Source organism: Parus major, chromosome 1 (genome assembly GCF_001522545.3).
Source record: "Parus major isolate Abel chromosome 1, Parus_major1.1, whole genome shotgun sequence".
Classification (NCBI taxonomy): domain Eukaryota; kingdom Metazoa; phylum Chordata; class Aves; order Passeriformes; family Paridae; genus Parus; species Parus major.
The window spans coordinates 60,170,244-60,194,523 of record NC_031768.1 but is presented as its reverse complement, the minus strand read 5'-3'; the positions used below and the strand labels follow the sequence as shown (position 1 = coordinate 60,194,523).

The 24,280-nt window shown below is 41.4% G+C and overlaps 1 protein-coding gene across 1 annotated transcript; it reads left to right on the top strand.

Annotated features, from left to right (window-relative positions):
* The first annotated feature begins 27 nt into the window (after window positions 1-27).
* Window positions 28-20,987, top strand: NUFIP1 (nuclear FMR1 interacting protein 1). The gene is made up of 10 exons (XM_015634679.3): window positions 28-537; window positions 798-883; window positions 1,984-2,088; window positions 2,679-2,741; window positions 3,079-3,155; window positions 9,528-9,620; window positions 13,194-13,468; window positions 14,955-15,083; window positions 15,964-16,205; window positions 18,781-20,987. The coding sequence occupies exons 1-10, from the start codon at window positions 78-80 to the stop codon at window positions 19,117-19,119; spliced, it is 1,869 nt and encodes a 622-aa protein (XP_015490165.1). The 5' UTR covers window positions 28-77; the 3' UTR covers window positions 19,120-20,987.
* Window positions 20,988-24,280: the final 3,293 nt, after the last annotated feature.

Below are 24,280 nucleotides of genomic sequence, written 5' to 3'. Positions count from 1 at the left end.
AGGGTTCGCCTTGCCCGGCCCGGACGTGACGCGTTCAGCGGCCGCCGCCGGAGGGCCCCACGTGGTAGTGCGAGAGCATGGCGGAGCGGGGACTGCACCCGAGCGGCCTCTCCGGGCCCGACGTGAACTCCTTCGCCTGGTACCCGCCGCCCCCGCCGGGGCTGCCTCCGCCGGGCATCCCCCCACCCTTCTTCTTCCCGCCGCCCCCCTGGGACACGAGCTGCTGGGGTGCCCCCGTGCCCTACCCGCCGCCCTACAGCACCTACGCGTCCGCCGACACCTACTCGCAGCCCAAGAGCTACTCCCAGCCCGCCGAGTCCTACTCGCAACCCGCCGACAGCTACCCGCCCGCTGAGAGCAGCTCGGATCCCGCCCAGGGCACCCCTCCCGCCGAGAGCTATCCCCAGCCTGCCGAGAGCTACCCGCCGGCTCCGGGCTACCCGCCGCCCGAGAGCTTCCTTCCCCCTCACAGCTACGCCTCGCCTGCCGGCTGGTTCCCGCCCGCCTACGGAGCGCGACCGCAGGGCCCGCACGCTGGTGAGGAGCAGGGCCGGGGGAATGCCGTCTCTTGGGCCCGTGGGCTCCTTCCCATCCCACACAGGCAGGGGCCCCGGGGCTGTCCTGAGCCCTTGGGGCTGCAGGACTCTCCTCCAAGCATGTTGGACATGCAGCCCTCTCTTATCTCTTCCCTAGATCCCTCACTGTTGCCCGCTGAGGTTTGTGTGTGTGTGTGTGTTGTGTGTGTTTTACCAGCTGTATCTGCGAATGGCTCATCTTTTTGTTTCTCTGTTCTGAAGGTGGAAATGGTGATTTCTCCCAGAAATGGCAAGGCAAGCAAGTGCCTGCATTTAATAAACACTGTCCAGAAGGAAAAAAGCCGAAGGTATGGAGTGGGGTCCCCAGTGCCAGAGGGACATAAAAGTGTTGGAGTGGGTTCAGGGAAAGGCAACAGAAATGATTGGGGTGGGCACTTCTCCTGTGAAGGCTGAGAGAGCTGGGGTTGTTCAGCCTGGAGAAGAGAAGGGTTCAGGTAGAGCCCTGCAACACCCGTGCAGTACTTTCAGGGAACTTAGGAAAAAAGACAGGGACAGACTTTATAGTATGGCCTGTAGTGATGGAACAAGGAGTAATGCATTGTTTTAGACTGAATCAGAGTAGATTTAGATTGGACGTAAGGAAGGCTTCTTTTACTCAGAAGGGAATGAGATACTGGCACAGATTGCCCAGAGAAGCTGTGAATGGCTCGTCCCTGGAAGTGTTGAAAGCCAGATTGATTGGGGCTTTGAGCAGCCTGACCTAGTCACGTCCCTGCCTGTGATGGGGTGGGTTGGAACCAGACGACCTTGGAAGGTCTCCCCACCCAAACCATTCTGTGATGGTGGCAGTCTTATGGGACTTGGTTCAAGTCACTATAGGGATCCCATTCTCCTGTCTAACATGCTTGTCCTTAGAAGAGAGCAAACACGAGAGTCTGTAACTCTTGAAAGATCCATGACAACCAAATTCTTACACAGGGGAATGTGACCTTATTGTGGTGATGCTGAAGTGCCTAAATTAGTGCTCTGTTATGTGACCAGCCAGCCAGATGACACTGATGTGTCTAGTGGGAGAAGGCAGGGTCTGTGCTGCCCTCTGAACTTGTACATGTCATGGGAGAACAGTCATGGTCTGTCTTGGTAGGGAAGAGACGTGGGGCTTTATCCTAAAGCTCAGAGCCCTTGGGAGGTCCATGCCAGCAGACTGGTGTGTTTGCAGAAGCAAGAGTTGATTGAAAGGTGATAGTGGGAAGAGCTGAGTGCAGGACTCTTTGTTTAGAAGATAAGTAATTTGAACTTTCGTGTTGTTAGCTTATCTTTGAAACTTTTGAAACATATAACTGCTTTATTAACAAAAAATACTGATAGTGTTTCATGACTAAGTACAGGAACATCTTGGAACTGCAATCCTGACATTATTTCTTCTTTTTTTTTCTCTTTTTTTCAGACCAAAAAGAAAAAAGAACCAGTTTTCACTCATTACTGTGATACCTGTGACCGTGGCTATAAAAACCAGGAGAAGTATGATGAGCACATTTCACAGCATAAACAGGTTAATGAGTTTGGCTTTTTTTCACACTTTTTTCCTTTGTGCCTGACAAGCAGTTAGTTGTAGTCACTCTTTGATCAGAAGACATAGGAAAGATATTCCAGAGTATATCAGGTGTTAGTGGATACTGTATGTAGGAGAGGCTTCAGTTGTATTTTTTGTTTTATTACTGAAGCCTTTTAAATTGTTTTTCTTGTAAAGTATTACTAAGTCAGAGGAATTAATTCATTGACACCACTATAGTATGTACAGTTTTTGTGTGGAAACACTTAAAAAATTTCCTTTATTGAAGATTTCCAAAATTTGCAAGTACTAAGTTGAGGAGTGATGCAAATTTTTATCTTTGGTAAACTTCACTTTCTCTTCAGTTATCACATACATTGCATACACTGGTTATTCTAAAAGCCAGATGAAATTTAAAAGTTCATTATCCTCCTTGCTGTTTTTACAATCACCTTTGTTAGCAAATTGGGTAGCTTACACAGCCTGTGCCACAAACTGTACAGGCACTGAGTTTATTTGAATTGTGCTCAAAAGCTTGTTTGCACTTTGTGTAAACTGGTATGTTTAAAGTTCACCCTCTTGTCTTGCAGTGCTCAGAAGAAGGTTGCAATTTCAGTGCACATGAGAAGATCATTCAGATACACTGGAAGAATGTAGGTAATCCCCTGGGCCCAAAATAGGAGTCTGTGCCATCTTTGCCATAGCCCCTTTTCTCATTCTTCAGTGGTTTCCTTTTATGCATCTCTAAAGAAAATACATCACCTCTGAGGAGAATCTGCTTCAAGACAATGTTGTAGATGAAAATACATTAAATACTATGCAGGTTTCTTAATGGATCCATTTTATCATCTCCATGTACAGTCTCATCAGTTTTGGAGATGAAAACAGTGTGATACCAACCACTGTAGTTGATATAATGATGTTTTCTTTTTTAACTTGTGGGTTTTTTTCCTTCCTCTTTTAAACACCTGTGAAATACTTTTTCCTTAGGCACATGCACCTCATGCTAAAAGAATAAAATTAGATAGTCCAGAAGAGATTGCTAGATGGAGAGAAGAAAGAAAAAGGTAAGACTTGTAGCAGATGGATTTATTTTACTGTATTTTCCCTGTTGGGAGCATTAGATGGTATTAGCTGAAGGGCAGGAGCAGCACATAACTTGTATTTTCTGCTGTTCCATTGGCCCTGCAAAACTTGCAGCAGTGATCTGTGTCAGAATGCCTGAGGCAGAAGAATTTGAGGTGCAGAGACTATAATAATTTATAATACCAAGCAAGGTATCAGCTGAGAAAGGAAACAGCTTTCCCAGATTCTTGATGTGGTACCCTAGGTTAGGTGAATGTCTCATTCCTTTTAGCCTGGTCACTGATCACATTTTAGGTCAGAAATGTTTGTGTGGTGGTTTTTAATAGCTTAAAAATCTGGAACTATTGTACTGACTATAATTGTAATACTGTGTGCAGATCTCACCAGCTTAAGTTGTCCCAGTAGACCACACCAGGGAATTTTCCTAATTTTTTAAGGGCTTTCCAGGTTGCTTGATGCTTTTCTAGTGAAAGTGAACAGAAACCATGAGTGATAAGTTCTCGGGTAGTCTAACTTACATTGTATGCAGGGTGCAAGGTAAAATACTCCTATAAGCAGTATTTCTCACTGTTTCTTATCCTGTGATGTAACAGGGTGTAACTTTTGTTTACTGGGATTGAAGTATTTATGTTCCAGATTAACTTTTTTCCTTCAGAGAAAAAAGTAAATTCAACAGCTTAAAATCTATGGTTTCCCAGCAGGAGAAAGATTCTGCAGGCTTTCCTCAATTCTCTTCATAATTTAGAACATGGTCTTGCAAGTGACCAGTGCATGAGTTTTGTTTCCATGAGCAAGAGTGCTACATTCAGAATGGGAAGAGATATAAATGTAATTTTGAGATCAGTGGTGATTCACTGGGGCAGTGTACAAGTCACATGGGTTTTTTTTAGTGAAATAAACTCAGTGGTCTGATGGAATCTTACTGATGTATCCACCTTGCATCCATGTCAGAAGGCAATGTTAATGCTTTCCTGCTTTGAACTTCACTTAATACTTCTTTACACTGTTTTTGTTGAAAAAGAAAAATGAATGGAATTGATTGTAAAATTTTTTAACTGACTCTCATCCATTTTTTCCTGTATGGAGAGGCAAAATTGCTCCCCATGTGAGTTCATTCTTGGAGATTTAAAATTTTTTTTGGACATGTTTTCAGTTTTTTCTGCAAATTTCAGGAAGGCAAAGGGGAATCTTATCACTGTCAGCACATCACAGCAGTCAAGTATTGTACCTGCTGTTCATTTTTTACAAATGGAAATAATCCATAGGTTCTTAAAAAAAAAAAAAGCTTTATTTGATACAGAAACAAGAGATTATTTTCTCCCATTTTTAAAATGCCATCATTAACCAGATAAAAATTGGTTGTGATCAGTGCAAATATGAGTTTGGAGTTAGATTAGGCAAATTTTGGTGCTAGATTAGTTTTCATTCCAAGGTTTCCTTTTATTCAAAAGATGCTTCAGGGCTTGGTTTTTATTTGTTTTCAGTCTACATATTGCTGTTGTGGTTTTTTGGTGACCTAATTTTCTAATGGTAGCTCCAAGGAAGAAGATCCATACTCATATGCAGTCTCTGAGAGTGTTTTTGCTACTAATTTTCAACTTTTCGTACACTTCTCTGTTTTGGGAGGTGTTCAGGAGAGTTCCTGTCTAGCAGTTGATGCTGAGGTTTAAGTGTTGAAATGATGTTTAAGGTGTATATGTCAGTATGTGCTCTACTAGAACATTAAGAGAAGTGGGATTTTAACATAAAATTAGGGATAAGATATCGTTTGTCTGGGGAGTGGGTGTTGTAAATCACAGCAGCCTTTATCTACACTTAGTTGTAAGGGTGATGCTCTGCCTGAGATGTGTTTTCTGAGCTTCTGAAGGGTCTCGTGTTGCTTTTACAGATTAATGTAATTTGTCTGTGATTCAGCATTGCTGAAAGCCTTTGCTTGCTGCACCACGGTAAAATCAAAGGAAATAAAGTGGAGTGGTCACGGCCACCAACCAGAAAAGGCAGAATGGGTTTAGGACTGCCTGAGCCAAGGCCACTAGATGGAGTAGTGCCTTATCTCTACTTCAGGCCTTTTGTGGGCATCGTGTTTAGCCGTGATGGATGGGTGTAGAATGACTACCTGGGTGTCTTTTGTTACTCTTTGTACAGCAAGGAAGCTCTATGAGCGTCCTTCTTTTTTTAATTAAAACAAAAAAAAAAGGGGGTGGGAGGCAGGCAGAGAGAGAAATCCAGCTGGAACTTTTGTGCAGCATTAATTGGGTCACCAGCAAAGCATCAGTTTAGTACTGAAGGTTTGTTGTTGACTCACAGTAAACATTGCATTGTACGGGAAAAAGGGACACCAGAGGGAGTCTGAGCTATTAAGCAGTTTTGTTTTATGGTGACAGGAAGAAACCTTTTTTTTTCTAGCAGCTCCAATCAGAGCTAAGAATGAATCTTTTTAGGTCATTAATAGTTTGTTTCTAATTAGGTTGCAGTGATTTAATACGTGTGTTTCCATGCTGCATCCTGTCTTGCTTGTTCTTTCAGCCGTTATAAATAATTACTTGCAGAGTTGAGATTTTTCTTTTTAATTAGCTGCTGTGTTGCTCAATTGTGTATCCTGCTTAAAATCTTCAAGAAAGGGCTTGTGTTTAAAGTGTAGCCTTACTCTCATAGAGGAAAGAGAAGGGGGAGGAGAGCTGGTAAGGACTATCTCTGGATGAAGCATGCTGGGTCGGAATGCTGTTTTCCTGTTGAACCTGCTGAGCCAAGAAATCTAATTAAGTGAAGAGCAATAGAGATGAAGTTCCATGGGATCTCAGGGTTTCCCTGTGTTTTTCAGACAGATGGTTGTGAAGTCTGACATCAACTTTTCTTGTTTTGATTTGTCCTGTCCCTTCCAAGTGTTGAGAAATGTGCTGTCTTCAGCATATTTTTTCTATAACACGAGCTTAAAGAGAATTATCTGCAATGCATTTCCTTGATGTGTCAGAATGAGGTATTGCTGTCTTCCCTACTCCACAAGTGAGATCTGGGTCCTGCCAGCCCATCTGTTTTTCACCAACATTTCTTGAGCAATGGTTATTAGTAAGAATGTGGCAAGACTGCTTTAGTGTTAAAACCTACTTTTGCTTAGCTCCTAATATAACATTGGGGGATTTTCTTGAGCTTGTGTGTTGCTTGTAAATTCTCCCCTTTCTGCCCTGTTTTCTTTAATCTCGTGGCATTGGTTTGTTCAGATAGGAATTGTATGTTGTAATTCCTTGCAGTACATCTCACAGGCTGAGCATGTGCTTAGTGCTTGAAGTCCAGTACTGTTAACCACACCACTTTTAATTAATTTGTGGTTTTCTAGTTGCATAATGATTATCCTAGAGTAGTTTGGAATCCTTCTTGCTTTCGTGGTAGTGAAGTATGTAATATGGAAAATAATTTCTTATAACTTGGTAAAAGTAGAGAAGACAAAGCGAAGTAGAAGGGATGTATTGGTAGATTAAGGTAAACATAGATACAATGAAGTTTACTCTGATCTGCTGGGATAGATTAGCAATAAAACTGCCTCAGCTAACATATGGTTAAATCAGATGTGGGAAAGTTAAGCCAAGATTTTATCAGCTCTATTGGGTCATTTTTGTTCCCTTTGGGCTATCCACATCTCCTTTGCTGTTGGCTGTGCATATGCAATTAAGACCAGCTCAAGAAATTATTGAGGCATTTTGCTCACAGTGCTGTTCTTATTAAAATGATGAACTTGTATAGCTCTTGACTCAGGAATTCGTTGTGTAAACTGCCATAGAAACAGGTCTCCTTTCTGTTGGATGTTGGCAAAGCTCTGTTTCTTCGCTGCTCACTAAGAGCTGCTTTACTCCAATGTTTATGAGAGCAAGATAAAGTGTGCTGGCCTATAAAAAAATGCATGGCTCTGGCTAGTGTGCTCATTTATTGCAAAAAAAATCTATTCACTAAGACACACGTGTTATTGATTATGCTCAGTGTCACTGTTCTCTGTCTCTAGAAGCTTTAGGGTATCCTTCACCTGCATGTCTCCCTTTGCTGGGATATATTTATATATTCATCTTAGCCTGAAAAGCAGTTTTCTGATATTATCAATTTATTTTGAAAAACCTTAGACTGTAGAAGTGTGTACAGTTGGGAGCTGCAGCTGCTGTGAAAGAGGGCTGCCTTCTCAGGCTGTACTAGCTTAATGGAGTTTAACTCTCCCTTTTACAATAAGTTGCTTAGATTTATAAAGCCCTGTGGGGACTGATGAAGCTGTTTGTATTCAAGCTCTGACAAGTTGTTTGCAAGGCGTAAGTGCTGGGGTACTTCTACTTCAGCGGTGTTTGTAGGTAACATTTTAGAAACATCATTTTTGTAGGAGAGGAGGAGGGCTTGCCATCTTAGAAGGGTGCAAATCCAAGTCAGCTCTTGGGATTTAAGCATATGGCCTTTTATGTGGAGAGTCTCAGTCAGTAAAGGCAGTGAGTAAAATGCCATTTAACATTTGAGAAGAGTTGGAGAAAATAAACAGAGCCACTATAGATGCCTTCAGATGTGCTTCTGCAGGCATACTGGGACTTGCGACTTGAGCTGTCGCCAGCAGTCAGTTACTGCCTGTGTCAGCTGGAAGGGTGGTTTAGGAGAAATCTGTCAGTCTTGGCAGTAAATGGAACTGAAAGTGTTGGTGCAGTCCATTATGGTGGCTCGTGGAGGGAGTGGTAACTCACAGGAATGAAAGTGGGAGGCATTCATGTCTCAAATCGTGTTGTGAGAGCATGTCTGAATATGTCCTTCATCAGCATAAGTGCTGGAGCATTTGAAGACTCCTTTGCTCTTGTATTTAGGGTCTTCCCTTGTATTTAAAACACCCATCCTGCCCCACAATCTCTACAATAAGCTTGGGGATTTTTTGAGCATAACTACTTGTTTTATAGCTTGCTGTCCTCCTGGGAGCCTTTGTGTTTGAAGGAAAGCACCTTCTCCTAAAACTGTGGAGCACAGGTGTCTTCGTCAATGCAAAGCTTTTGAGATTAAAGAGTTCATTGCACATTTGCTGTGTGCTGGGAGTGTTGTAACATGGATGAACAAATCTAACTAACAGGGAAGAACAGAGGTAAAACATCATATCCCTGTGCTCACTTGAGCTGTATGGCAGATTTCTGGGAGAAACCCAAAGAAAATAGATGTTGACAGCTCATGTTCAAATCCTCTTAAAGAAGACAAGTTCTGTAGTTTGTTTAGGTTTGTCTTGTAGAAAATGCTTCTCTTTTTCCCTTGGTGTGTGGTTGAAGCTGCCTTGAATCAATGTGACGCTTAGCATTCATGCTGTAATATGGGGGAAATGCATGTGATAAGATTAAATATTTAAAGAAAGATATGTGTCTTTTTTGATAGTTATTTTTAGTGAGAAGCTGTTCTACGTTTCTCTTTACTCCATTTTAATAGACATCAAATATTTATACTTTGTGTTTCTATCCAGAAACAGGGGGAGCATGTGGATGTGTTTCTCATTTACCACCATTATCTCAAAGCACTGGCATTTAGCTAACTAATGTTTGCAGAGCAAGTAGTGAGCCATTTTTGGGCTTTGATGGTAAAAAGCCTGCTGCCCAGGCTCTGTGTGTTAGAACCAGCAAGGCATTTGTCTGGAGGGAAGGACATTAGGGGAGGTGGGCAATGGAAGAGATAGGATGGTTTGGGAGATGATTGTAACAGTAGATTTCTTTTCATCTGCATGATTTGGCAATTTTTCTTGAACCAGGAATAAAAAAAGGGCAGTAATTCCAGTGAACTTGAGGTCAGTGTGCAAGCACAATGCTGATTATTGCTCAAGAAGGAACTTGTGTGCTTTTCCCTGTCACATTAAAGGAATCTTGTGCACCCAGAAGCTGTTCATATAACCTTTTTTTTTTTTCTTTTAAGTTTACAAGAGCTCAGCAGTTAGTTTACTGAAGGCATGTCATTCAAACAAACCTGTTGAAGCTCCATAGAAATCAAATAGGAGGACTAAATCATGCTGTTATGTGTTGGGTCAAAGAGAGGATTCATGACTATAACCAAATTGTTTGTCTGTACCTTGCTTGATGGTTTGGTAAATCTAAGAACGTGATAAATCTAAGTAAATCTAAGAATGTGATAGATTTTTTGAAGATTTTTTACTGTTTTGTTCATTGCATCTGGATATGTAACTATAAATGCACTCAGGTTTCTTTTCCACACTAATGCCTTTTTAAGAAAGAAGCAGTCTGTTAAACTTCCTTGAAAAGTTTTAAAAATCTGCAATGTTTATAGAGGAAGCTGGTTTGGTAAAGGGAGAATTGAGAAACTACAGTGTAGCCTTTAGGAGCCAGTGAAACTATTTTTTTTTCTTCTAGAAATTTTCCTACGTTGGCAAACATTGAAAGGAAGAAGGAAATGCAGATGCAGAAGGAGGAAAGGGGAGAAGTGCTGACTACCCAGCAGTTTGGGTAAGCGTTTTGAACCAAGCTTGTGCTTTCCTCTCAATGAGTTCAAAAGTGTGCTCTCCTACTGCGGTCTCCCAGTACTTGCTGCTTCCACTGTATACAGCATCTGGCTGGCCTTTAGGAGAGGACAGGCCATTTGACAAACTGCTGATGTAATATTCTTTTGTTTACTTCATAGTGCTCCAAAGCCCACTTCACTTAAATGAAACAATAACTACAATAAAAATCTGGTATTCTGGCTTGTTTGAGAAATCCGCTTTCTAGTGGCCACTCATTAGATCATCATAACCTTGGTCTCTGAAAAATTAGTAGGGGACAAAAGTCATGTAACATAATGATTCCACATGGTTTAAACCTTTATTGCCTGTAAAAGGCCAGCAGAGCTTTTTATCTTACTCTTTCTCCTTTCTGATGATAAATCAGTAGTCAAGTGAAGAAGGGAAAATGATAAAGATGATGGAGGGTAGAAAAAAGAAGCAGCACTACTGAAGGTATATTGAGAACTCTATGAAAATAAAGTTAAACCTATCTGCTACCATTGTTCTGAGCTAGTACTTACTTGTCTTGGATTTTTGTCTGTTCTCTGCCTTATAAATTATTTTCCAGCATGGTTTTGTTCTCTCTGTTTCATTGTTAGATGGAACCAGCTAACTTTATTAGCTCTGCTTTAGGGCCTGTAGGAAGATTATTTAAAAAAAAAAAAAAATTATAATGAGCCACAATCCTAAAATATCATTTGTTTAAACTAGAGTGACTGAGCTGGAAGGCAGGAGCAGACTCAGTCCTAAGGGGCTCTTGGTAAATGCCATTTTCTGCTGCATGGAAGTGAAGCTGGGGTTTGCCTAGCTTTTTGTATAGGGGGTGACAGCAAACAAAACAAAACTTGTGCCATGGTAAAATGGTAGAGCTAGTGCAGAAAAAGAAAATAAGTTACTGTAATTTATTAAATCTGGACAGTGCAAATTACCTTGTTGCAGCATGTGCTTCAGAATATCCGGCACTTACCTGCCCCCACTCAGCCAGTTGCCTTTCCTGACCAAAAGGTTTATAGAGGACTGAAGTAAAACTTCCTTCAAAGGATATAAAGTTGCAGGAGTGCTTTGCCCCCGAGGAACCAAACTTGGGCATTGAAACTACAGCAGCAAACATATCTGATATTATGTTTGGAGATTCTTAGGAGCAAAGGTGGATTTTCTTTGTCACAGTAACAAGCTGTTTAATGTCTACACATTTTATTTGCTAACTTCTGTGGCCCTGAGTCAGATGAATCAAGTGGTCTTGAATGTCCATCAGCAATTCCATGCTGTTATATTTGTTAGTAACTTAATATCTGGAAAACTGTTAAGGGAAAAAAAAAAAAAGGCCTCAAAATTGCAGGCTGATTCTAGAAATGTCTTATTTTTCTCCCTTCCCTCCCCTGAGCTAGTAGCACTCTAGACTTGGTGAACTGTCCATAAGCTGTTGTTTCTGCTATGTATGTCAACAGTAAAGATTCTGGAATTGGTGCTTATCTGGCAAATTTACTAATGTGTGAGGAAAAAATAGAATACAGCTTGTTCCCTGCAAGCTGTACTATTCAAGCAAATAGCTAAGTAATATTTAGAAAGGATTAGATGCTTAACACTTCCATGGTGCTTTCCATTTGTGGTTCTCTGAAGTGCTTTGCAGCTCTTAGTCTCAACATCCCTGTGTGTGAGATCAGAGATGCAGAAGGACCTCTTTGGAAGCCTGTTTGCTCAGAACACCTGAGTAATAGTGCACAGCTATCCTTGACCTCTGAATGGAGAGTGAAGAGCAGGGTCTTTTCCCTGAGGGAATGGCAGAAAGCAGGTGCCAGGCTGATGTTTGCTGGGACATGTTTTTGACCATGAGGTTTATTTCTGGATGTTTGACGCCCCAGGGAATTTAGAGAGTTTTTAACCCTTGGTTGTTTAACCCTTCTAGGTTGTACAACATGCTGAATTTAGATCCTGGCTGTACAAATTCAGAAATGCAGTTTTCTCTCTTGTTGGAGTTGAATCATAGGAGATAATATTAGCTTTCTTTTGTGGGTGAGAGACTGATGCACAGGAAGGCAGTGGTTTGCCACTTGTGCCACAGGAACACTGTGGTGGGTGATGCCATCAAGCATGAGCAATCAGTGTTGGGCACTGTTAGCGAAATGACTGGAGAATGACATTAAATAGGTTTTGTTGTGATATAAAGTCATTTTGAGTGCTATGACAGGCCTTGTTCTCTTCTCAAGAAGGATTTGATAAGGCCAGAAAAGGATGGAAGAGAGGAATGCTGGTAATGGGAACAAATCTGAACAAGCAAAGTAGTGGGTGGCTTGAAAGGCCTGTGTGATGGAGGCCTAGAAAAATTTCATATGTGGAAGAGGTGAATAAATTGTGATTATACACTGTTTCTCTTAACTCAGGAGGGATGGGGTACTAAATTACTTGTTTAGACCTCAGAATGAAGACAAAAAGAAGTCCTTTGTCACAAAATAGTAACACCTCGCTGTAAGATTTTAGGGAGGCCAGACACAAGCACAGCATCCCGCATCATGAGGCATGTGGTGGACATGGGATAATAGGACCTCAGCCATGCTGTAGGTGAGACTGAGGCAGGGAGAGCTGATCAGAATCAACCATGGGACTTATGCAGGACAGGAGATCTTGTGTAGTAATTGCTGTTGTAATGTGCTGATGATTAGTTACAGTCTTGTTTAGCTGAATTAAGTTTCTATTGCTTGGAAATAAATATTTTAAGGAAGCTTCAGTTGTCCCTTCTGTATTCGCTCTTCTCTCTTGGTCACATTTATTTTTTATCTATAGAATTCGACCAGAGTTTGTTAAGCTTTCCAGGTATCTTCCTATCAACATGTGTTTATAGGCTAACCTGGAAGATAATGGAGGATAAGTGGAACCAGCATGCTGTGCTCTTCCTGTATTTCAGGACTTGTTATTTTGTTTCAGGTTTTAAAAAATACATTATCCTGATGGACATTTCTTTTATTCCTTTTCCTTGGAATAGAAAAGTTGAATGGCATGTTAGTTGGAGGCGGGAGTAGGTAGTCATTGCAGCTGATGGTGTCAGATGGCTGAATGGATTTGGTGCAGCAAGATGCTTGTCAGAACTGTAACTAGAAAAAAGAGACTTCAGCAGTGAAAGAATGTTTATAGTAGATGCTTTCCATTAAACTTCTTGTTGCCACTGTTCTGAATGACTTTAATGCTTAAGTGAAGACAGTATTTGTTGACCGTGTTATCTGAAATGAAAACGTCGTCCTCATGTTGCAGGTTATCGCGGAACTTTCTTAGCCCATATTTCTTGGCCTTGTTGAAAACTGAAAACTAAAAGTCACGAACTTCAAACTGTTCATTCAGGTTCCAGTTTTGTCCCATTACCCTGCCTGAGATGAGGTGTGACTGATTTTGTGGTCTGTCACCTCGTGTTAGCCGAGCTGGTGTAAGTCCTGGCATCGTTCTGTATTGCTGAACCTTAAACAAGGACCTCAGCCATTTGGTTACATCAGTTGTTTTTATTCTCATACCTTATCATCTGTATGAGCTTTCTGTTTCTCTTCTTCAGCAAAATGAAGGGGATGTGGAAACCTCAGGAAAATGGAGAGGCCCGTGGGCATCAAGGAAGACACAAGAGAAGACGATGGCGCCCATTCTGGAAGAAATTTAGGAAAAACGGCAGCGATTATCATGAACATGCAACTCAAAATGAAGCCAATGGACCAGAAAACAGCACATGTGAAAAGGAACATGAAAAACAAAATGCTTTGGCAGGCCAAGCACATGAGGAAGATGTGGGGAAAGACGTGGACCCTCTTGGTCTTCTGGCAAACAGTGATGTTGGTAAGATGAAGGAGCTTGAAAAGGTTTTATTTTAAATAGTTGTTTTAAGTTTAGGTGCGGAGACTTGTGCTTGCTAGTCACCGTTTTGTAAGTCTGACATGAAGTTTGTTCTTACATGTTCTGATGTAAATATTGTACAGTAGTCTAAAGGCCATGCAGCACCAACTTAGGTTGCTAAATTAACATCTGAGATAACAAAATATAAAACTAGAAGAAGAATTAAGTACTTCAACAGCCAAATTATTCTCAAACACTGTTAAATATCCCTTTGTGGTTTTGAAAATGACAATATTTAGAAAGTGAAAACAAATGGATTTCCTTATATGAGTTAAGTGAATTACTTAAAATGTCAGTATTTTACTTTTAATTCTGTTCTTTGCTGTATTATTACTCTTGATATTCTCCATATGTGTGTGTTCTCTGAAGTATTGCTGCTTAGTTTTTTGGATTTGGTTTTTTGTTGCGGTTTTTTCGTGAGCATGTCTTATTTCCTTGTGCTGGCAGCAATATAAATTCTTCAGATCTAACTATTTATAATATAGTCAGCAGTGATGCAGTACTCCTAGAATATGGCATGTAAGCTGACTTGTACTCTGGCTATTTTTAGCAACAAGGGTAGACGTTCCCTGGAAAGATGTCTGATGCTGAATTTTTCCTCTTGAAAACATAATCTTTAATTAGTGAGAACAAGAACTCAGCATCCCTATGCAATTTGTTTATTCCATTAATCTTTGCGTGTTGGGAAACTTAAGTATGCTTAAATATATCTGTATTTCCTTGCAGCATCTGTGTTTTACTTTAATGATAAAAGGTCTAATTATGCTAAAGTACAGCTAGTGACTTCTGTTATAGTAGGTAGAGAAGGAATGCAGTACTTGCTTATTACACATTATTAAAGCTACTTGCAACGTTTTATACAATTGAGAAACATAGCCAAAACAAATAATAACAAACACAATATAAATAAATAGAATTTAAAAAAAAACAAACCAAGCAACCAAACAGAACAGCCCAAATACATTATATTACTGGATAGGTACATATTTTTGGTTCTCCTCTTTTTTTTTTTTTTTTTTTAAATCCCCCTGATTGGCTTCTAAATCCTTCTCCTCCATCTCAGAACTAAATTCAGCAAGACTTCAAAACATACTATGAAATCCTCTCTTTCTTTTTACCTACACTTGATAACAAAGCCTACAATTATATTTGGTATGCAGAGAAGGAAGCAGAAAGCTCAAGCTTGTGTTCAGGAAACTTTTTGTTTCAGTAACTTTGCTGGCAGGACTGTAAACCATTGGAGGTACCAGTTTACTACCACCTATCTGTAGAGAGTAGACAAATGTGGGGGGTTTTCTATCAGTCCACAGCATTGAGCAGTTGTGCCCAACATCAGGTGTGTGTGGTGCTGAGACAGGGATTTAGCAGCAAGGCTGGCTGTTGGCAGCTTTGTTGGGAAAAATCCCTCTTTCCTTTTCTTTCCTTGCAGAATCTGACAAGGATGAGGCAGCTGAGGAAGATGGGAGACTGGGAATGACAGTTGTTCCCCGGCAGGTGACCTCTGCCCTTACCGCGCTGTCGGTCAACTACAGCAGCTCATCTGACAGTGAGCCCGAAGGTGTGTAGGAACAACCTCTGCCCTTCTCCTCTCCCCTTCTACCCTGTGTCACACTGTGGTGGTGGGGACTGCAAGCAGGACTGTGGCTTTTTTTGCTATCCTTTTCCCAGCAGCATGTCCTGGGTTGAGAGAGGAGGCATAAAATGTCTTTGATTAGATTGTGTGTCATCAAATCTCCCAAGCCTTTTCTCCCCTAGTTGGGGGAAAACAGGGAACCTGTTTTCAGTCTTGCTTCAAATCATGTTTGAGTAGTACTAGGAAAAAGCTGTTATTGTCCCTCTGTGAACTAATTTCCACATCCTTAAGGGCTTTTTCCATAGAAGGCTGCTGGGTGTTGAGCTCTCTGTTACTTGGATTTTGTGCTACTCTCTATGCATCAGTGTGTGGGGAGGAATTGCTGCTGCTGCTTGTTTTTGTGAATATTTACTATGCCTTACTTGCCCTGGGTGGCCTACCCAAAGTTAAGAGACCATCTAGCAGACAGTGAATTGAACTTGGGCATCCTCTGCCCTAACTGTATCATGATTTTCCCAGCAGCCAAATTTGCAGCAAGCTATATTGTGAAGCAATGTACTTCTTAAGTGATAAGAAGGCAGAGGTTTAAAAATCTTGATCAGGTCTTATTCCTTTTATTTTTCTTTTTGAGCTGTAGAATTGAAATAACTTGTTTTCCTTTCTGTGAATGTTTAGAGATTATTCTTTTATTTAAAAAGAGAACCCAACCCAAACAAAACCCTCCCTTCCTCCAAGTAAACCTTTAACATCTCCGCATCAGGTTGTGCAAGCAAGAATAATACTAACGAACTGCCAATGCATGGGGATATGAGCCTGTTGAAGAGGCTTTTAAGTCTGAGATGAAAGTGTGTTCTTTTTCTTTAAGAAATCCCTGTCAAGACTGCAACAAAAGCTAAGAGAAACCAGGCTGTGCTCAGAAATACGCCTCAAACTACTCCTGCTCCTCAGAGTCAGAAACCAAATCAATACCGCCCAGAATGTTCAGGCACAACGTTAACAACGTTAAAGAGCTCGAATTCAAAAGCGCGTCCCCCCAGAAGGCCTGATAAGCGGGGCAGGAAAGCATTACCTCGCCTTCCCAAGCGCCGTCCAACGCTGCTGGAAATGGTAAGAGGCTAAAATAATGCCTCCTGTGCATGAGTAGAACTGTTTGTGTTTCTTCTCTTCCCTTGAGGAAATTAGAGCAGTCTTAGCCCTTAGTTAGCACAGGGCTATAGTATAAGAATAGTAAAAGGGAACATTTCACTTGGAGAAGGTGAAGATGCTTTAATGGATAAATAGAAATACCCTAGCATGCATTCAGGTAATGACTGACCGGTAAGCAAGAGACAACAACTGAATCATGTGTCTGAAATGAGCTGCACAAGGAGCAAGCTCTTTGTTCCTCTTTCTTCCCTGTGGCAGTATCCAGTAGGTTTTGTTTGTCTGTAATCCCAGCAGCCATGGTCTGATCTTTTTGCCCCCAGCTTTGCTGTTCAGCCATGTTCCTCTGCTGGAGGAGCACACAGTTCTTCTTCCACATGCAAAGAGATCTTGTTGAGAAGTGTGTTGGTGACTTGAACTACAGAGTGGCGTTGAGCTGCAACCTGTTTGCAGAAGGGTTTCTTCTCTAGGCATGTTTAGATCAATCTGAGGGACAGCACCTTGAAGAGCAGCAGGTCGTGGTGTCTCAGAAGGGTAGAAAGATGTTTGTAGGCTTGAGTTCAGGGTATTCCCAGTAGCAGTGAAAAGCAACCCATTTGGCTGCAAAGTTTGGTGTCTTTCTTTAGAAAGCTCCAACAAAACCTTGGAGCTTTTATTGTATTTATTACTCAAAAGCAGTACTACTATTATGATTCCATAAAAAGCATAAAACTCCTCCATCAAGGGAAGACTTGCAGTGGGCAAAACACAGGAGAAAGCAGGGTGCCACTGACATCAGAGCTCTGAAATAGCACAGGAAGTTTCGGCAAGAGATACCCTGATAAGGTACGTCCCAAGCTGCAGATGTGGGAGAAATCCCTCAGTAGTCTTTTTAGCACATAGTACCATTACTGCCAAGAATTAAAGCTCCTAGTGACTGAAAAGGAAGTGTTTGTCCTTTGTGTAGCTCCCTAAGAATGCTGTTGCCTTTATCACTTGCTCTTCAAAGTTGTTGGTGATCAAAGCAGTGATGACTCTGGAAGAACGTGAGATGAAGTCCCACATGCTGAGAGAAGCTGGCAGTATATAGGAAACCCGAGTTGAAGCTTGCCAGTATAGTCCATTTTTAAAATTGCACTTTAGTGAGGTTTTTTTGCCATTTCAAATTGCTCAGAGTTGTTTTTAAAGAATGTGTACTGTGGCTATGAATCACACAGGAGGGCCTGAGGTTTGCAGGTAGGTTTCACTATCATTAGAAATGGCCAGTGTGTAAAAATCTTGAGTAGGAGCGAGGTGGAAGTTTTACAAAATCGATCCAGAAGGTGCATTAGAACACTAAAGAAAGGTTGTTGCATCAATGAAATTACTTTTTTTTTTAGAAAAAAAGGAAAGTAGGAGAATAGCTGTAGGTATCTCTTGGCAGTCATTCAGCAGTGAGCTTGGGCACTACTAAAACATGTTTATTGTAGGCATGCAAACACTGATGTGTATTTAGTCATTCTCTAGGCTGACAAAATCAAAAGCTTTTGTATCAGTGGAGAGATACCCATCCCTGTATTAAAAAACGAAATACAGAGATACAGTCTTTGATAAGGTGATTGCTGCAGCCCAACTGGGCCCTAATTTGGCCATTTGGGAATTAACCAGTTTCTCCCAGTTGAACAAAGAGAACTTGCTATGAGAAATAGCTATGCTATCCCTTGTCTGCCCTGAAGTACATTTAGTTCAGATAGAGGGTTTCTGAAGGTTAGTTTTAGGTGTCAGCTGCTTGTAACACCCCTTAGCAACTGATCTAAGTAGAAATATTCAGACTTAAAAGTGGCCGGTTAAACCACTGTTCAAAGTTGTAACAATGAAAAAAGCTTCTTGGTGACATTACAAGCCAAACATCCAAATCTGCAGTGTGTAATACGGCTCTCCTGCAAATGATCAGGTAGTTACAGATTGAGCTACTTGGCTCAGATTTTGTTTGTTCATGCTACGAGTTCTGCTGACACTCACAATGAAAAAGGTTCATTTAGTTCTCTGGCTGATAGGTTTCTTTTTCCTACTACCAAAGTGAATTTCAATGAGGTTAAAGTCAATGAGGAAGGCCTCCAGCACTTTGATTACTAGAATTAGGTTGCTGTATGTATTATAGCCCGAGCCAGTTACTGCTGCTTAAATCCATGGTCTGGTACTTGATGAAGGATGCCCTTTCCTTGTATTTATCTTTTACTCATAGGGGGTTTAAATTAAAAATGCATGGGATATTAAATTGCAGATACAGTATAACTCAAAGTGTGAAAAATGATAATAGACCTGCTACCCTGATGTACTGGAATGCATTGCCTGGTATTACATACTGTTAGGGATACAGTCCATGATATGAGAACATCATTGTCTCTGGTATGGCAATCTCCAGCCCCATGTGTCCAGGACCTGTGTGAGAGAGCCAGCTGTTTAACTTGAGAGGTGTTGGAAATTACTGAGTAGATCAGTATATTGTGCTATGCTTTTATCAGCTACAGAGCAATAGAGAGGAATGTGCATCATCTTCTCTTTTTTTTTTGATTTCCAGTTACTGGCCCAGGACATCCGACATGAAAGGAATGTAATTTTGCAGTGTGTTCGATACCTCATCAGAAATAACATGTTTGGACTTCATCTTAAAACAGAACCACAGGCTGAAGCAGAAACTGAACAGTCCTCTACACCTACAGCAGAGCCTTCTATGGACAAACCTGATGAATCTAATTGTTTTTGTAGCTCTGACCTTCAGTTAGAAGGAGGAGAAGAAGATGCATTATTAATAGCCCAGGGTGAGAAAGAACCTGTGGATCAGACTTCACAGATGGCTCAGTTGGCAGATGAGGACACGTGGGAAACCCCATCAATTCAGTGTGAAGGAGCTCCATAGAGGATGTCTCTTACGGACAGTAAAGCAAAAGCTTACATTTTCTATCCAACTGATACTTTTTGAAGGACATCAGTATAACAAAGAATCATTAAAGTACATACTGAGAGCTGTTAAAACCACTTTCCTGATCTGTTCTGCCCTAGGTGGCCATTCCCTTGGAAAACATGTCAAGTAATTCCATTCCCACATGGCACAAAGGCAACAGTGGCACAGAGTATGACCTTCCCTAGAGCAGGTGCTGATACCTGCTCTAGAGCTTTAGAGTTCTTACCTTCTTAGGAAACGTGTGTGAGCCCATCCCCAGAGCAAAGCAGGATAGATCTTCCTTATGTGAAGTCATGGTCTGGTGTGTGTGGAGTATCTTGAGCATCCAGAAATATTTCAGTGTAGTTTCAAAATGGCAATTCAGTGCACACATTATTTTACTTCAGCTATTATAAGATATATCCAATATAAATCTAATACATCCAGCGTAAAATATGGAAGATATAACTGACCTGGCTCAAAAAGTACTGCTTGTAACAGGAGCCTCTTCCTCCCTGAATTAAGTTGTTAATGGAGCAGAGAAATTGAAAGTAGGGTGCAGGTTTTATTTATTCAAAAAGATAAAAAAATAAAGATACTATTAACTGCTTGCATCAGTGCTGGGTTGCTAGTTGACCTCTGGTGCCCAATATTGAGCTTTATCTGCTATTACAGTTATTGCCTGACAAATTAACCCCTGAAGCAAGCCCTCAATATCATTATCAAAGTTTAGAAAGCTTACCAAGAGTTACTGGTTACCTTTTGCTTATAGGTTGGAAATTTATTAGTTGGCCTGGAAGAATGCCTTGGTACATTGTTAAGATGCTCCTACAGCACCCAGTGATTGTTTTATTTTTCATGGGTTTGTGCATACATCCATACTGTTAAGAGCACTAAAAAATGCATCAGCCAAGGTTTAGAAACAAATTTAGTCTTTTGATTATATTGTGCATTTGTTTGCCAGAACGCTTCTTATCAAGGGCAGACATTAGTTTGTCACATTGACACTGAAAACATGCCACAAAAATAATCTGTTCTCAAAGCCTCTGCTTCAGAATCTGCTCTTTGTCTTTTAGCCATGGTTAAATGTTGCACTTGGCTCTCAGGGACTGGCTTCATTTTCTTTTTCTTTGGTAGAAGTCTGGCCTTCCGTTCCACCATCTGAAATAGGGAGACTCAAATAGCATTTTTTTATTGCCTAATAGCTGTATTTTCTTTCCTTTAGTTGCTTAACTTGTGCCACACATCTCATTTGTGGAGTATAGGAAACAAGAAGTAGTTGAAAATTCTATCCTGCTGCTCTGCTATTTATAACTACAACTGCATATTGTGTTTGCAATGCACTGTCTAAATTTATGGAATTATATAAATACCAACACCCTTATAAAAGTCGTGTGTCTCAAGGATATATGTGCAGAATAGAAGCAGCGATCATAAACATTTATATTTCCAAGGCAGATGATTCATTCTTCCCATGATGATCTCACGAGCCATCTCAATCTCACTGACTTGCCTCTGGCTCTTACAGTTTTACTGCAATGAAAATACCAGTGAAGAACACTCAGCCACGGAGATCTGGCACTCGAGCAGAACCTGGTTTCAGAGTGGAGTGGTACAAGTGCTGTTGAAAGCATAAGTAACAGCTGCAGGAAAATAAATTGATGTCTTGAATTTGCTATTAAATTGCACTTTAAACAATCCTGTGTCCTATCAAGGTGATGGCAGAGCTTTCTTTGACTGTACCCTTTGATGTTGTGTTTAAAAAGACAGAACCTTTACCGTGAATTCTTTATACTGTTGTCATTATGACTTAACAATATTAAACTTTTGCACAAAACCAAAAACTGTCAGAAAAAAATATTTTTAAGTCCGTTTCATATAGATAGAAAGAAGTAGGTTTCTTCATAGGCATAAACCAGAGGTTTTAACCTAAGACTTATTGCATACATGAAGAACTGCTGTTTTTCTCATAGCAAGCCATTTTTGCCAACTAATATAGCAGCCATGTGGAGGCAGACAGTGCAGTGATGTCAAACCCTGAACTGCAGTCTTGGTCAATGGTAGGAGGTCTCTGTCCCTTCCTCTCCTGCAGTTTTCTTTTCCTGATCTTCCAGACCACATACTTCAGACTTCACGTACCCTTTCCTGCTCATCAAGGATGTGCTTTCTTAGTACTTTGGATTCAGCCTTTGTATTGGAAAGGTGCCATAATGACCTTCTCTGGTACTGTCAAATGCCTGCAGGCTTTTCTGGTCCCTGCAGTTTATCTGCTCTGGGTTAGCAGAGGTGGGTTTTCACTCAAATAAAATACCTCTCTGTGTCTGTAAGAAGAGCCTGTTGTTTCTGACATGCTGCTGAAGCCTATGCCTTTAGTAAGCTTTGTGTAGCTTTTAGCTTTCTCATTGTCTTGATTTGGGGTGGTAGTTTCTTTAAGTTTTTTTTTGCAGTGTTATTAAGAAAAAAAGAATCCTACTGCTCAGTCTTTGTGACTCACTTTAGATAAAAATATTCCAGTGACAACCTTCACACTTCTGAAATTTTATTTTTTATCTTTCTTCTTTTGTAACTTAGCTACTGAAAATGTAGTTGTAGGCGTCTAGTTTAAATTCAGTTCCCTTGGGCTTTGCTGTTTTTTTGTTTGTTTTAAACCCATCTCACCTACTGAGCTAGAAGAGTTGAGAGAGGGAAGAAAAAATCAAGACTACTCATTTGTGGAGGTGCAGCTTAGTCAATTTAGGCTTGTCTGTGAAGAAAATCATTTGTGCTACAACACAGCTGCTCCTGGGAGGGTAAGGGAAATGAGTGGTGGGCATTTCTAATCTGTGTGACTCCTTGGTCAGTGAGGGCTTTTGCAACTGATTTTACATGTCGATGTTGCAGTCCTTGGCACTGAAAGCACAGGAGGGGGAGTGGTTTGATTAGCCCTGCACCAAAGGGAGGTGCTGTCCCTGCTGCCAACGCTCTGGTCCTCTGTGTCACAACTGGGTGTCCCTCGTGGTTCCCCTTGTTCCTGTGACTGCTAATCCAAGTCATGTAGTGCAGTCATTATTCAGAATGACAGTCATGCAGTCCTAGCAGATCTTAGATGTTTGAAAAATGTTGAGGAATAAATACAGGCTCTGGGCTGGTGGTTCTGTCAAAGGCAGAAGTGTGCATGGAATGCTGCATTCCCCAAGGTGTCTGTCCGGCATACTGCATCATTCTGACCATCTGTGAAAGCACAAGAGAGAAAGAGAAAGTTCATGAGGACTGTAAAGAAAACAAGGATCAGTTCAGGAGGATCTCAGCCCCTACAGCTTCATCAGCTTCACCTTGACCTCACAGAAGGTGGAGTAGATACTAGCAGAACCTAGAAACTATTTCCAGACATTGTAAAGGTTGGGTTTGGGTTGGAAGGGGCCTTATACTGGTTCGAACCCCCTAACATGGGCAGGGACACCTTCCACTAGACCAGGCTGCTCAAAGCACCATCCAACCTGGCCTTGAGCATTTCCAGGGATGAAGCATCCACAGCTCTTCTGTGCAAAATATTCTAATTCACGCCACCCTCACAGTAAAGGATTTCTTCCTATTATCTAACACACAAGAAGATATTTGGGTTTAGTCAGCAGTGTTTTATGAAGTTTTATACTTTATCAATCAGCTAGGCTTTTACAGAGTGTCGCTGTTGGACACAAAATGAGTCACACAGATGCAGCTCAAGGTGTGGTGAAAGAAAGAGACCTTTATTTTCTTTTCTCAGTATTTATAAGTTTCTGACCACCATTGGATAGTCGGGTTGACACCTTTTCAACCACACTGGCCGTGAGAGATGTCCATCAAAAGGTGTGTATCAGGAAGAATGTACACATACCTATGTTTACAGTTACTGTCCTGGGAAAGTCTTTAGAAGCTATGTCAGCAAGCTCAAAAAGCTGAGTTTTCAGGGCAACAACAGAGAGATTACTTGCTTGATTGTCTGAGGCGAGAGCAGTGGATATTAGGAGCTCATTGTAGATTTGGCGAGGCTATAGATGCTGTGTCCTATAAAATTCTTATTGGTGAGGTATGGGCTGGGTAGGTGGATGATGAGGTAGACTGAACACTTGCTGAAGTGCCAGGCTCAAAGGGTTGTGATCAGCCACCAGCAGGTTGAAAGAAGTGATCCTTTCTCTCTGTTCAGCACTGGTGATGTCCATCTGGAGTGCTGGGTCCAGTGCTGGGCTGCCCAGTTTAGGAGAGACATGGACATACTGCAAGTCCAGTGCAGGGCCACAAAGGTGATGAAAGGATTGGAGCATCTTCATTATGGGGAGAAGCTGAGAGTGCCTGGAAAAGAGAAGGTTCAGGGGGCTTTTATCCATGTGGATAGACACCTGATGGGGGAAATAAAGGTGTAGAGAAAGGCAGGCTTTCCTCAGTAGTGCCCATGGACAAGATGTGAGAAAAGCACCCCTAATGGAAATATGGGAAATTTCTTTTCAATATCAGAAGAAACATTTTTACTATGAGAGGGATCAAACACTGACACAGATTTCCCAGAGATGTGGAGTGTCCATCCTTGGGGATATTCAAAACCTGACAGGATGCAGGATGCAGCCCTGAGCAGGCTGCTGTGAGTGAGAATTGGGAGGGATGATCTCCAGAGCTGCTCACCAGCTTCAGCTGTGCTGGGACTCTGCAGGCTGAAGTGGATGTGCTGCTCAGATTTGCTTGTTGGTGCAAATCCCTTGCTGTGAAGGTAGTCCCTGATGAAATGACAGGGCAGACAGACCCTGTGGGCTGGCCTGCCTGCACAAGGCTGATGGACTGCATCAAGTATTGAAGGGAAGGTCCAAACTCATCACCCACAACAGCTGACATGACTCCATGGCCTACATTTGTCCCTAGTGTTTGCCCTTGTGCAACCTTGAACTTCAGCTCTGTGCATCAATTTGCAGAGAAGGATGCTAAATCCAGCACTTCAACTCTCCTTGCGGTGCAATTTGAGATGGATGAATGAAAAATGCTGTGTAAGTGTTGGGTTTTGCTTTTACTTGGTGAGGTGAAAAAGAGTCATGTCGGTCTGGGTATTCACTGGTGTAGTCTGGGAATGCTCAATACCTGAAAGAAACTCCCACTCTCCCTACTTTTCATTACTCTTCTGGCTTATGTTGTG

What these genes read in the sequence shown, in the direction of transcription:
- NUFIP1 (XM_015634679.3), top strand. Translation starts at nt 78, where the DNA reads ATGGCGGAGCGGGGACTGCACCCGAGCGGCCTCTCCGGGCCCGACGTG. An exon ending in CAGAAGGAAAAAAGCCGAAG is followed by an intron (nt 884 to 1,983) that starts GTATGGAGTGGG and finishes TCTTTTTTTCAG; the next exon opens with ACCAAAAAGAAAAAAGAACC. An exon ending in GTCCAACGCTGCTGGAAATG is followed by an intron (nt 16,206 to 18,780) that starts GTAAGAGGCTAA and finishes TTTGATTTCCAG; the next exon opens with TTACTGGCCCAGGACATCCG.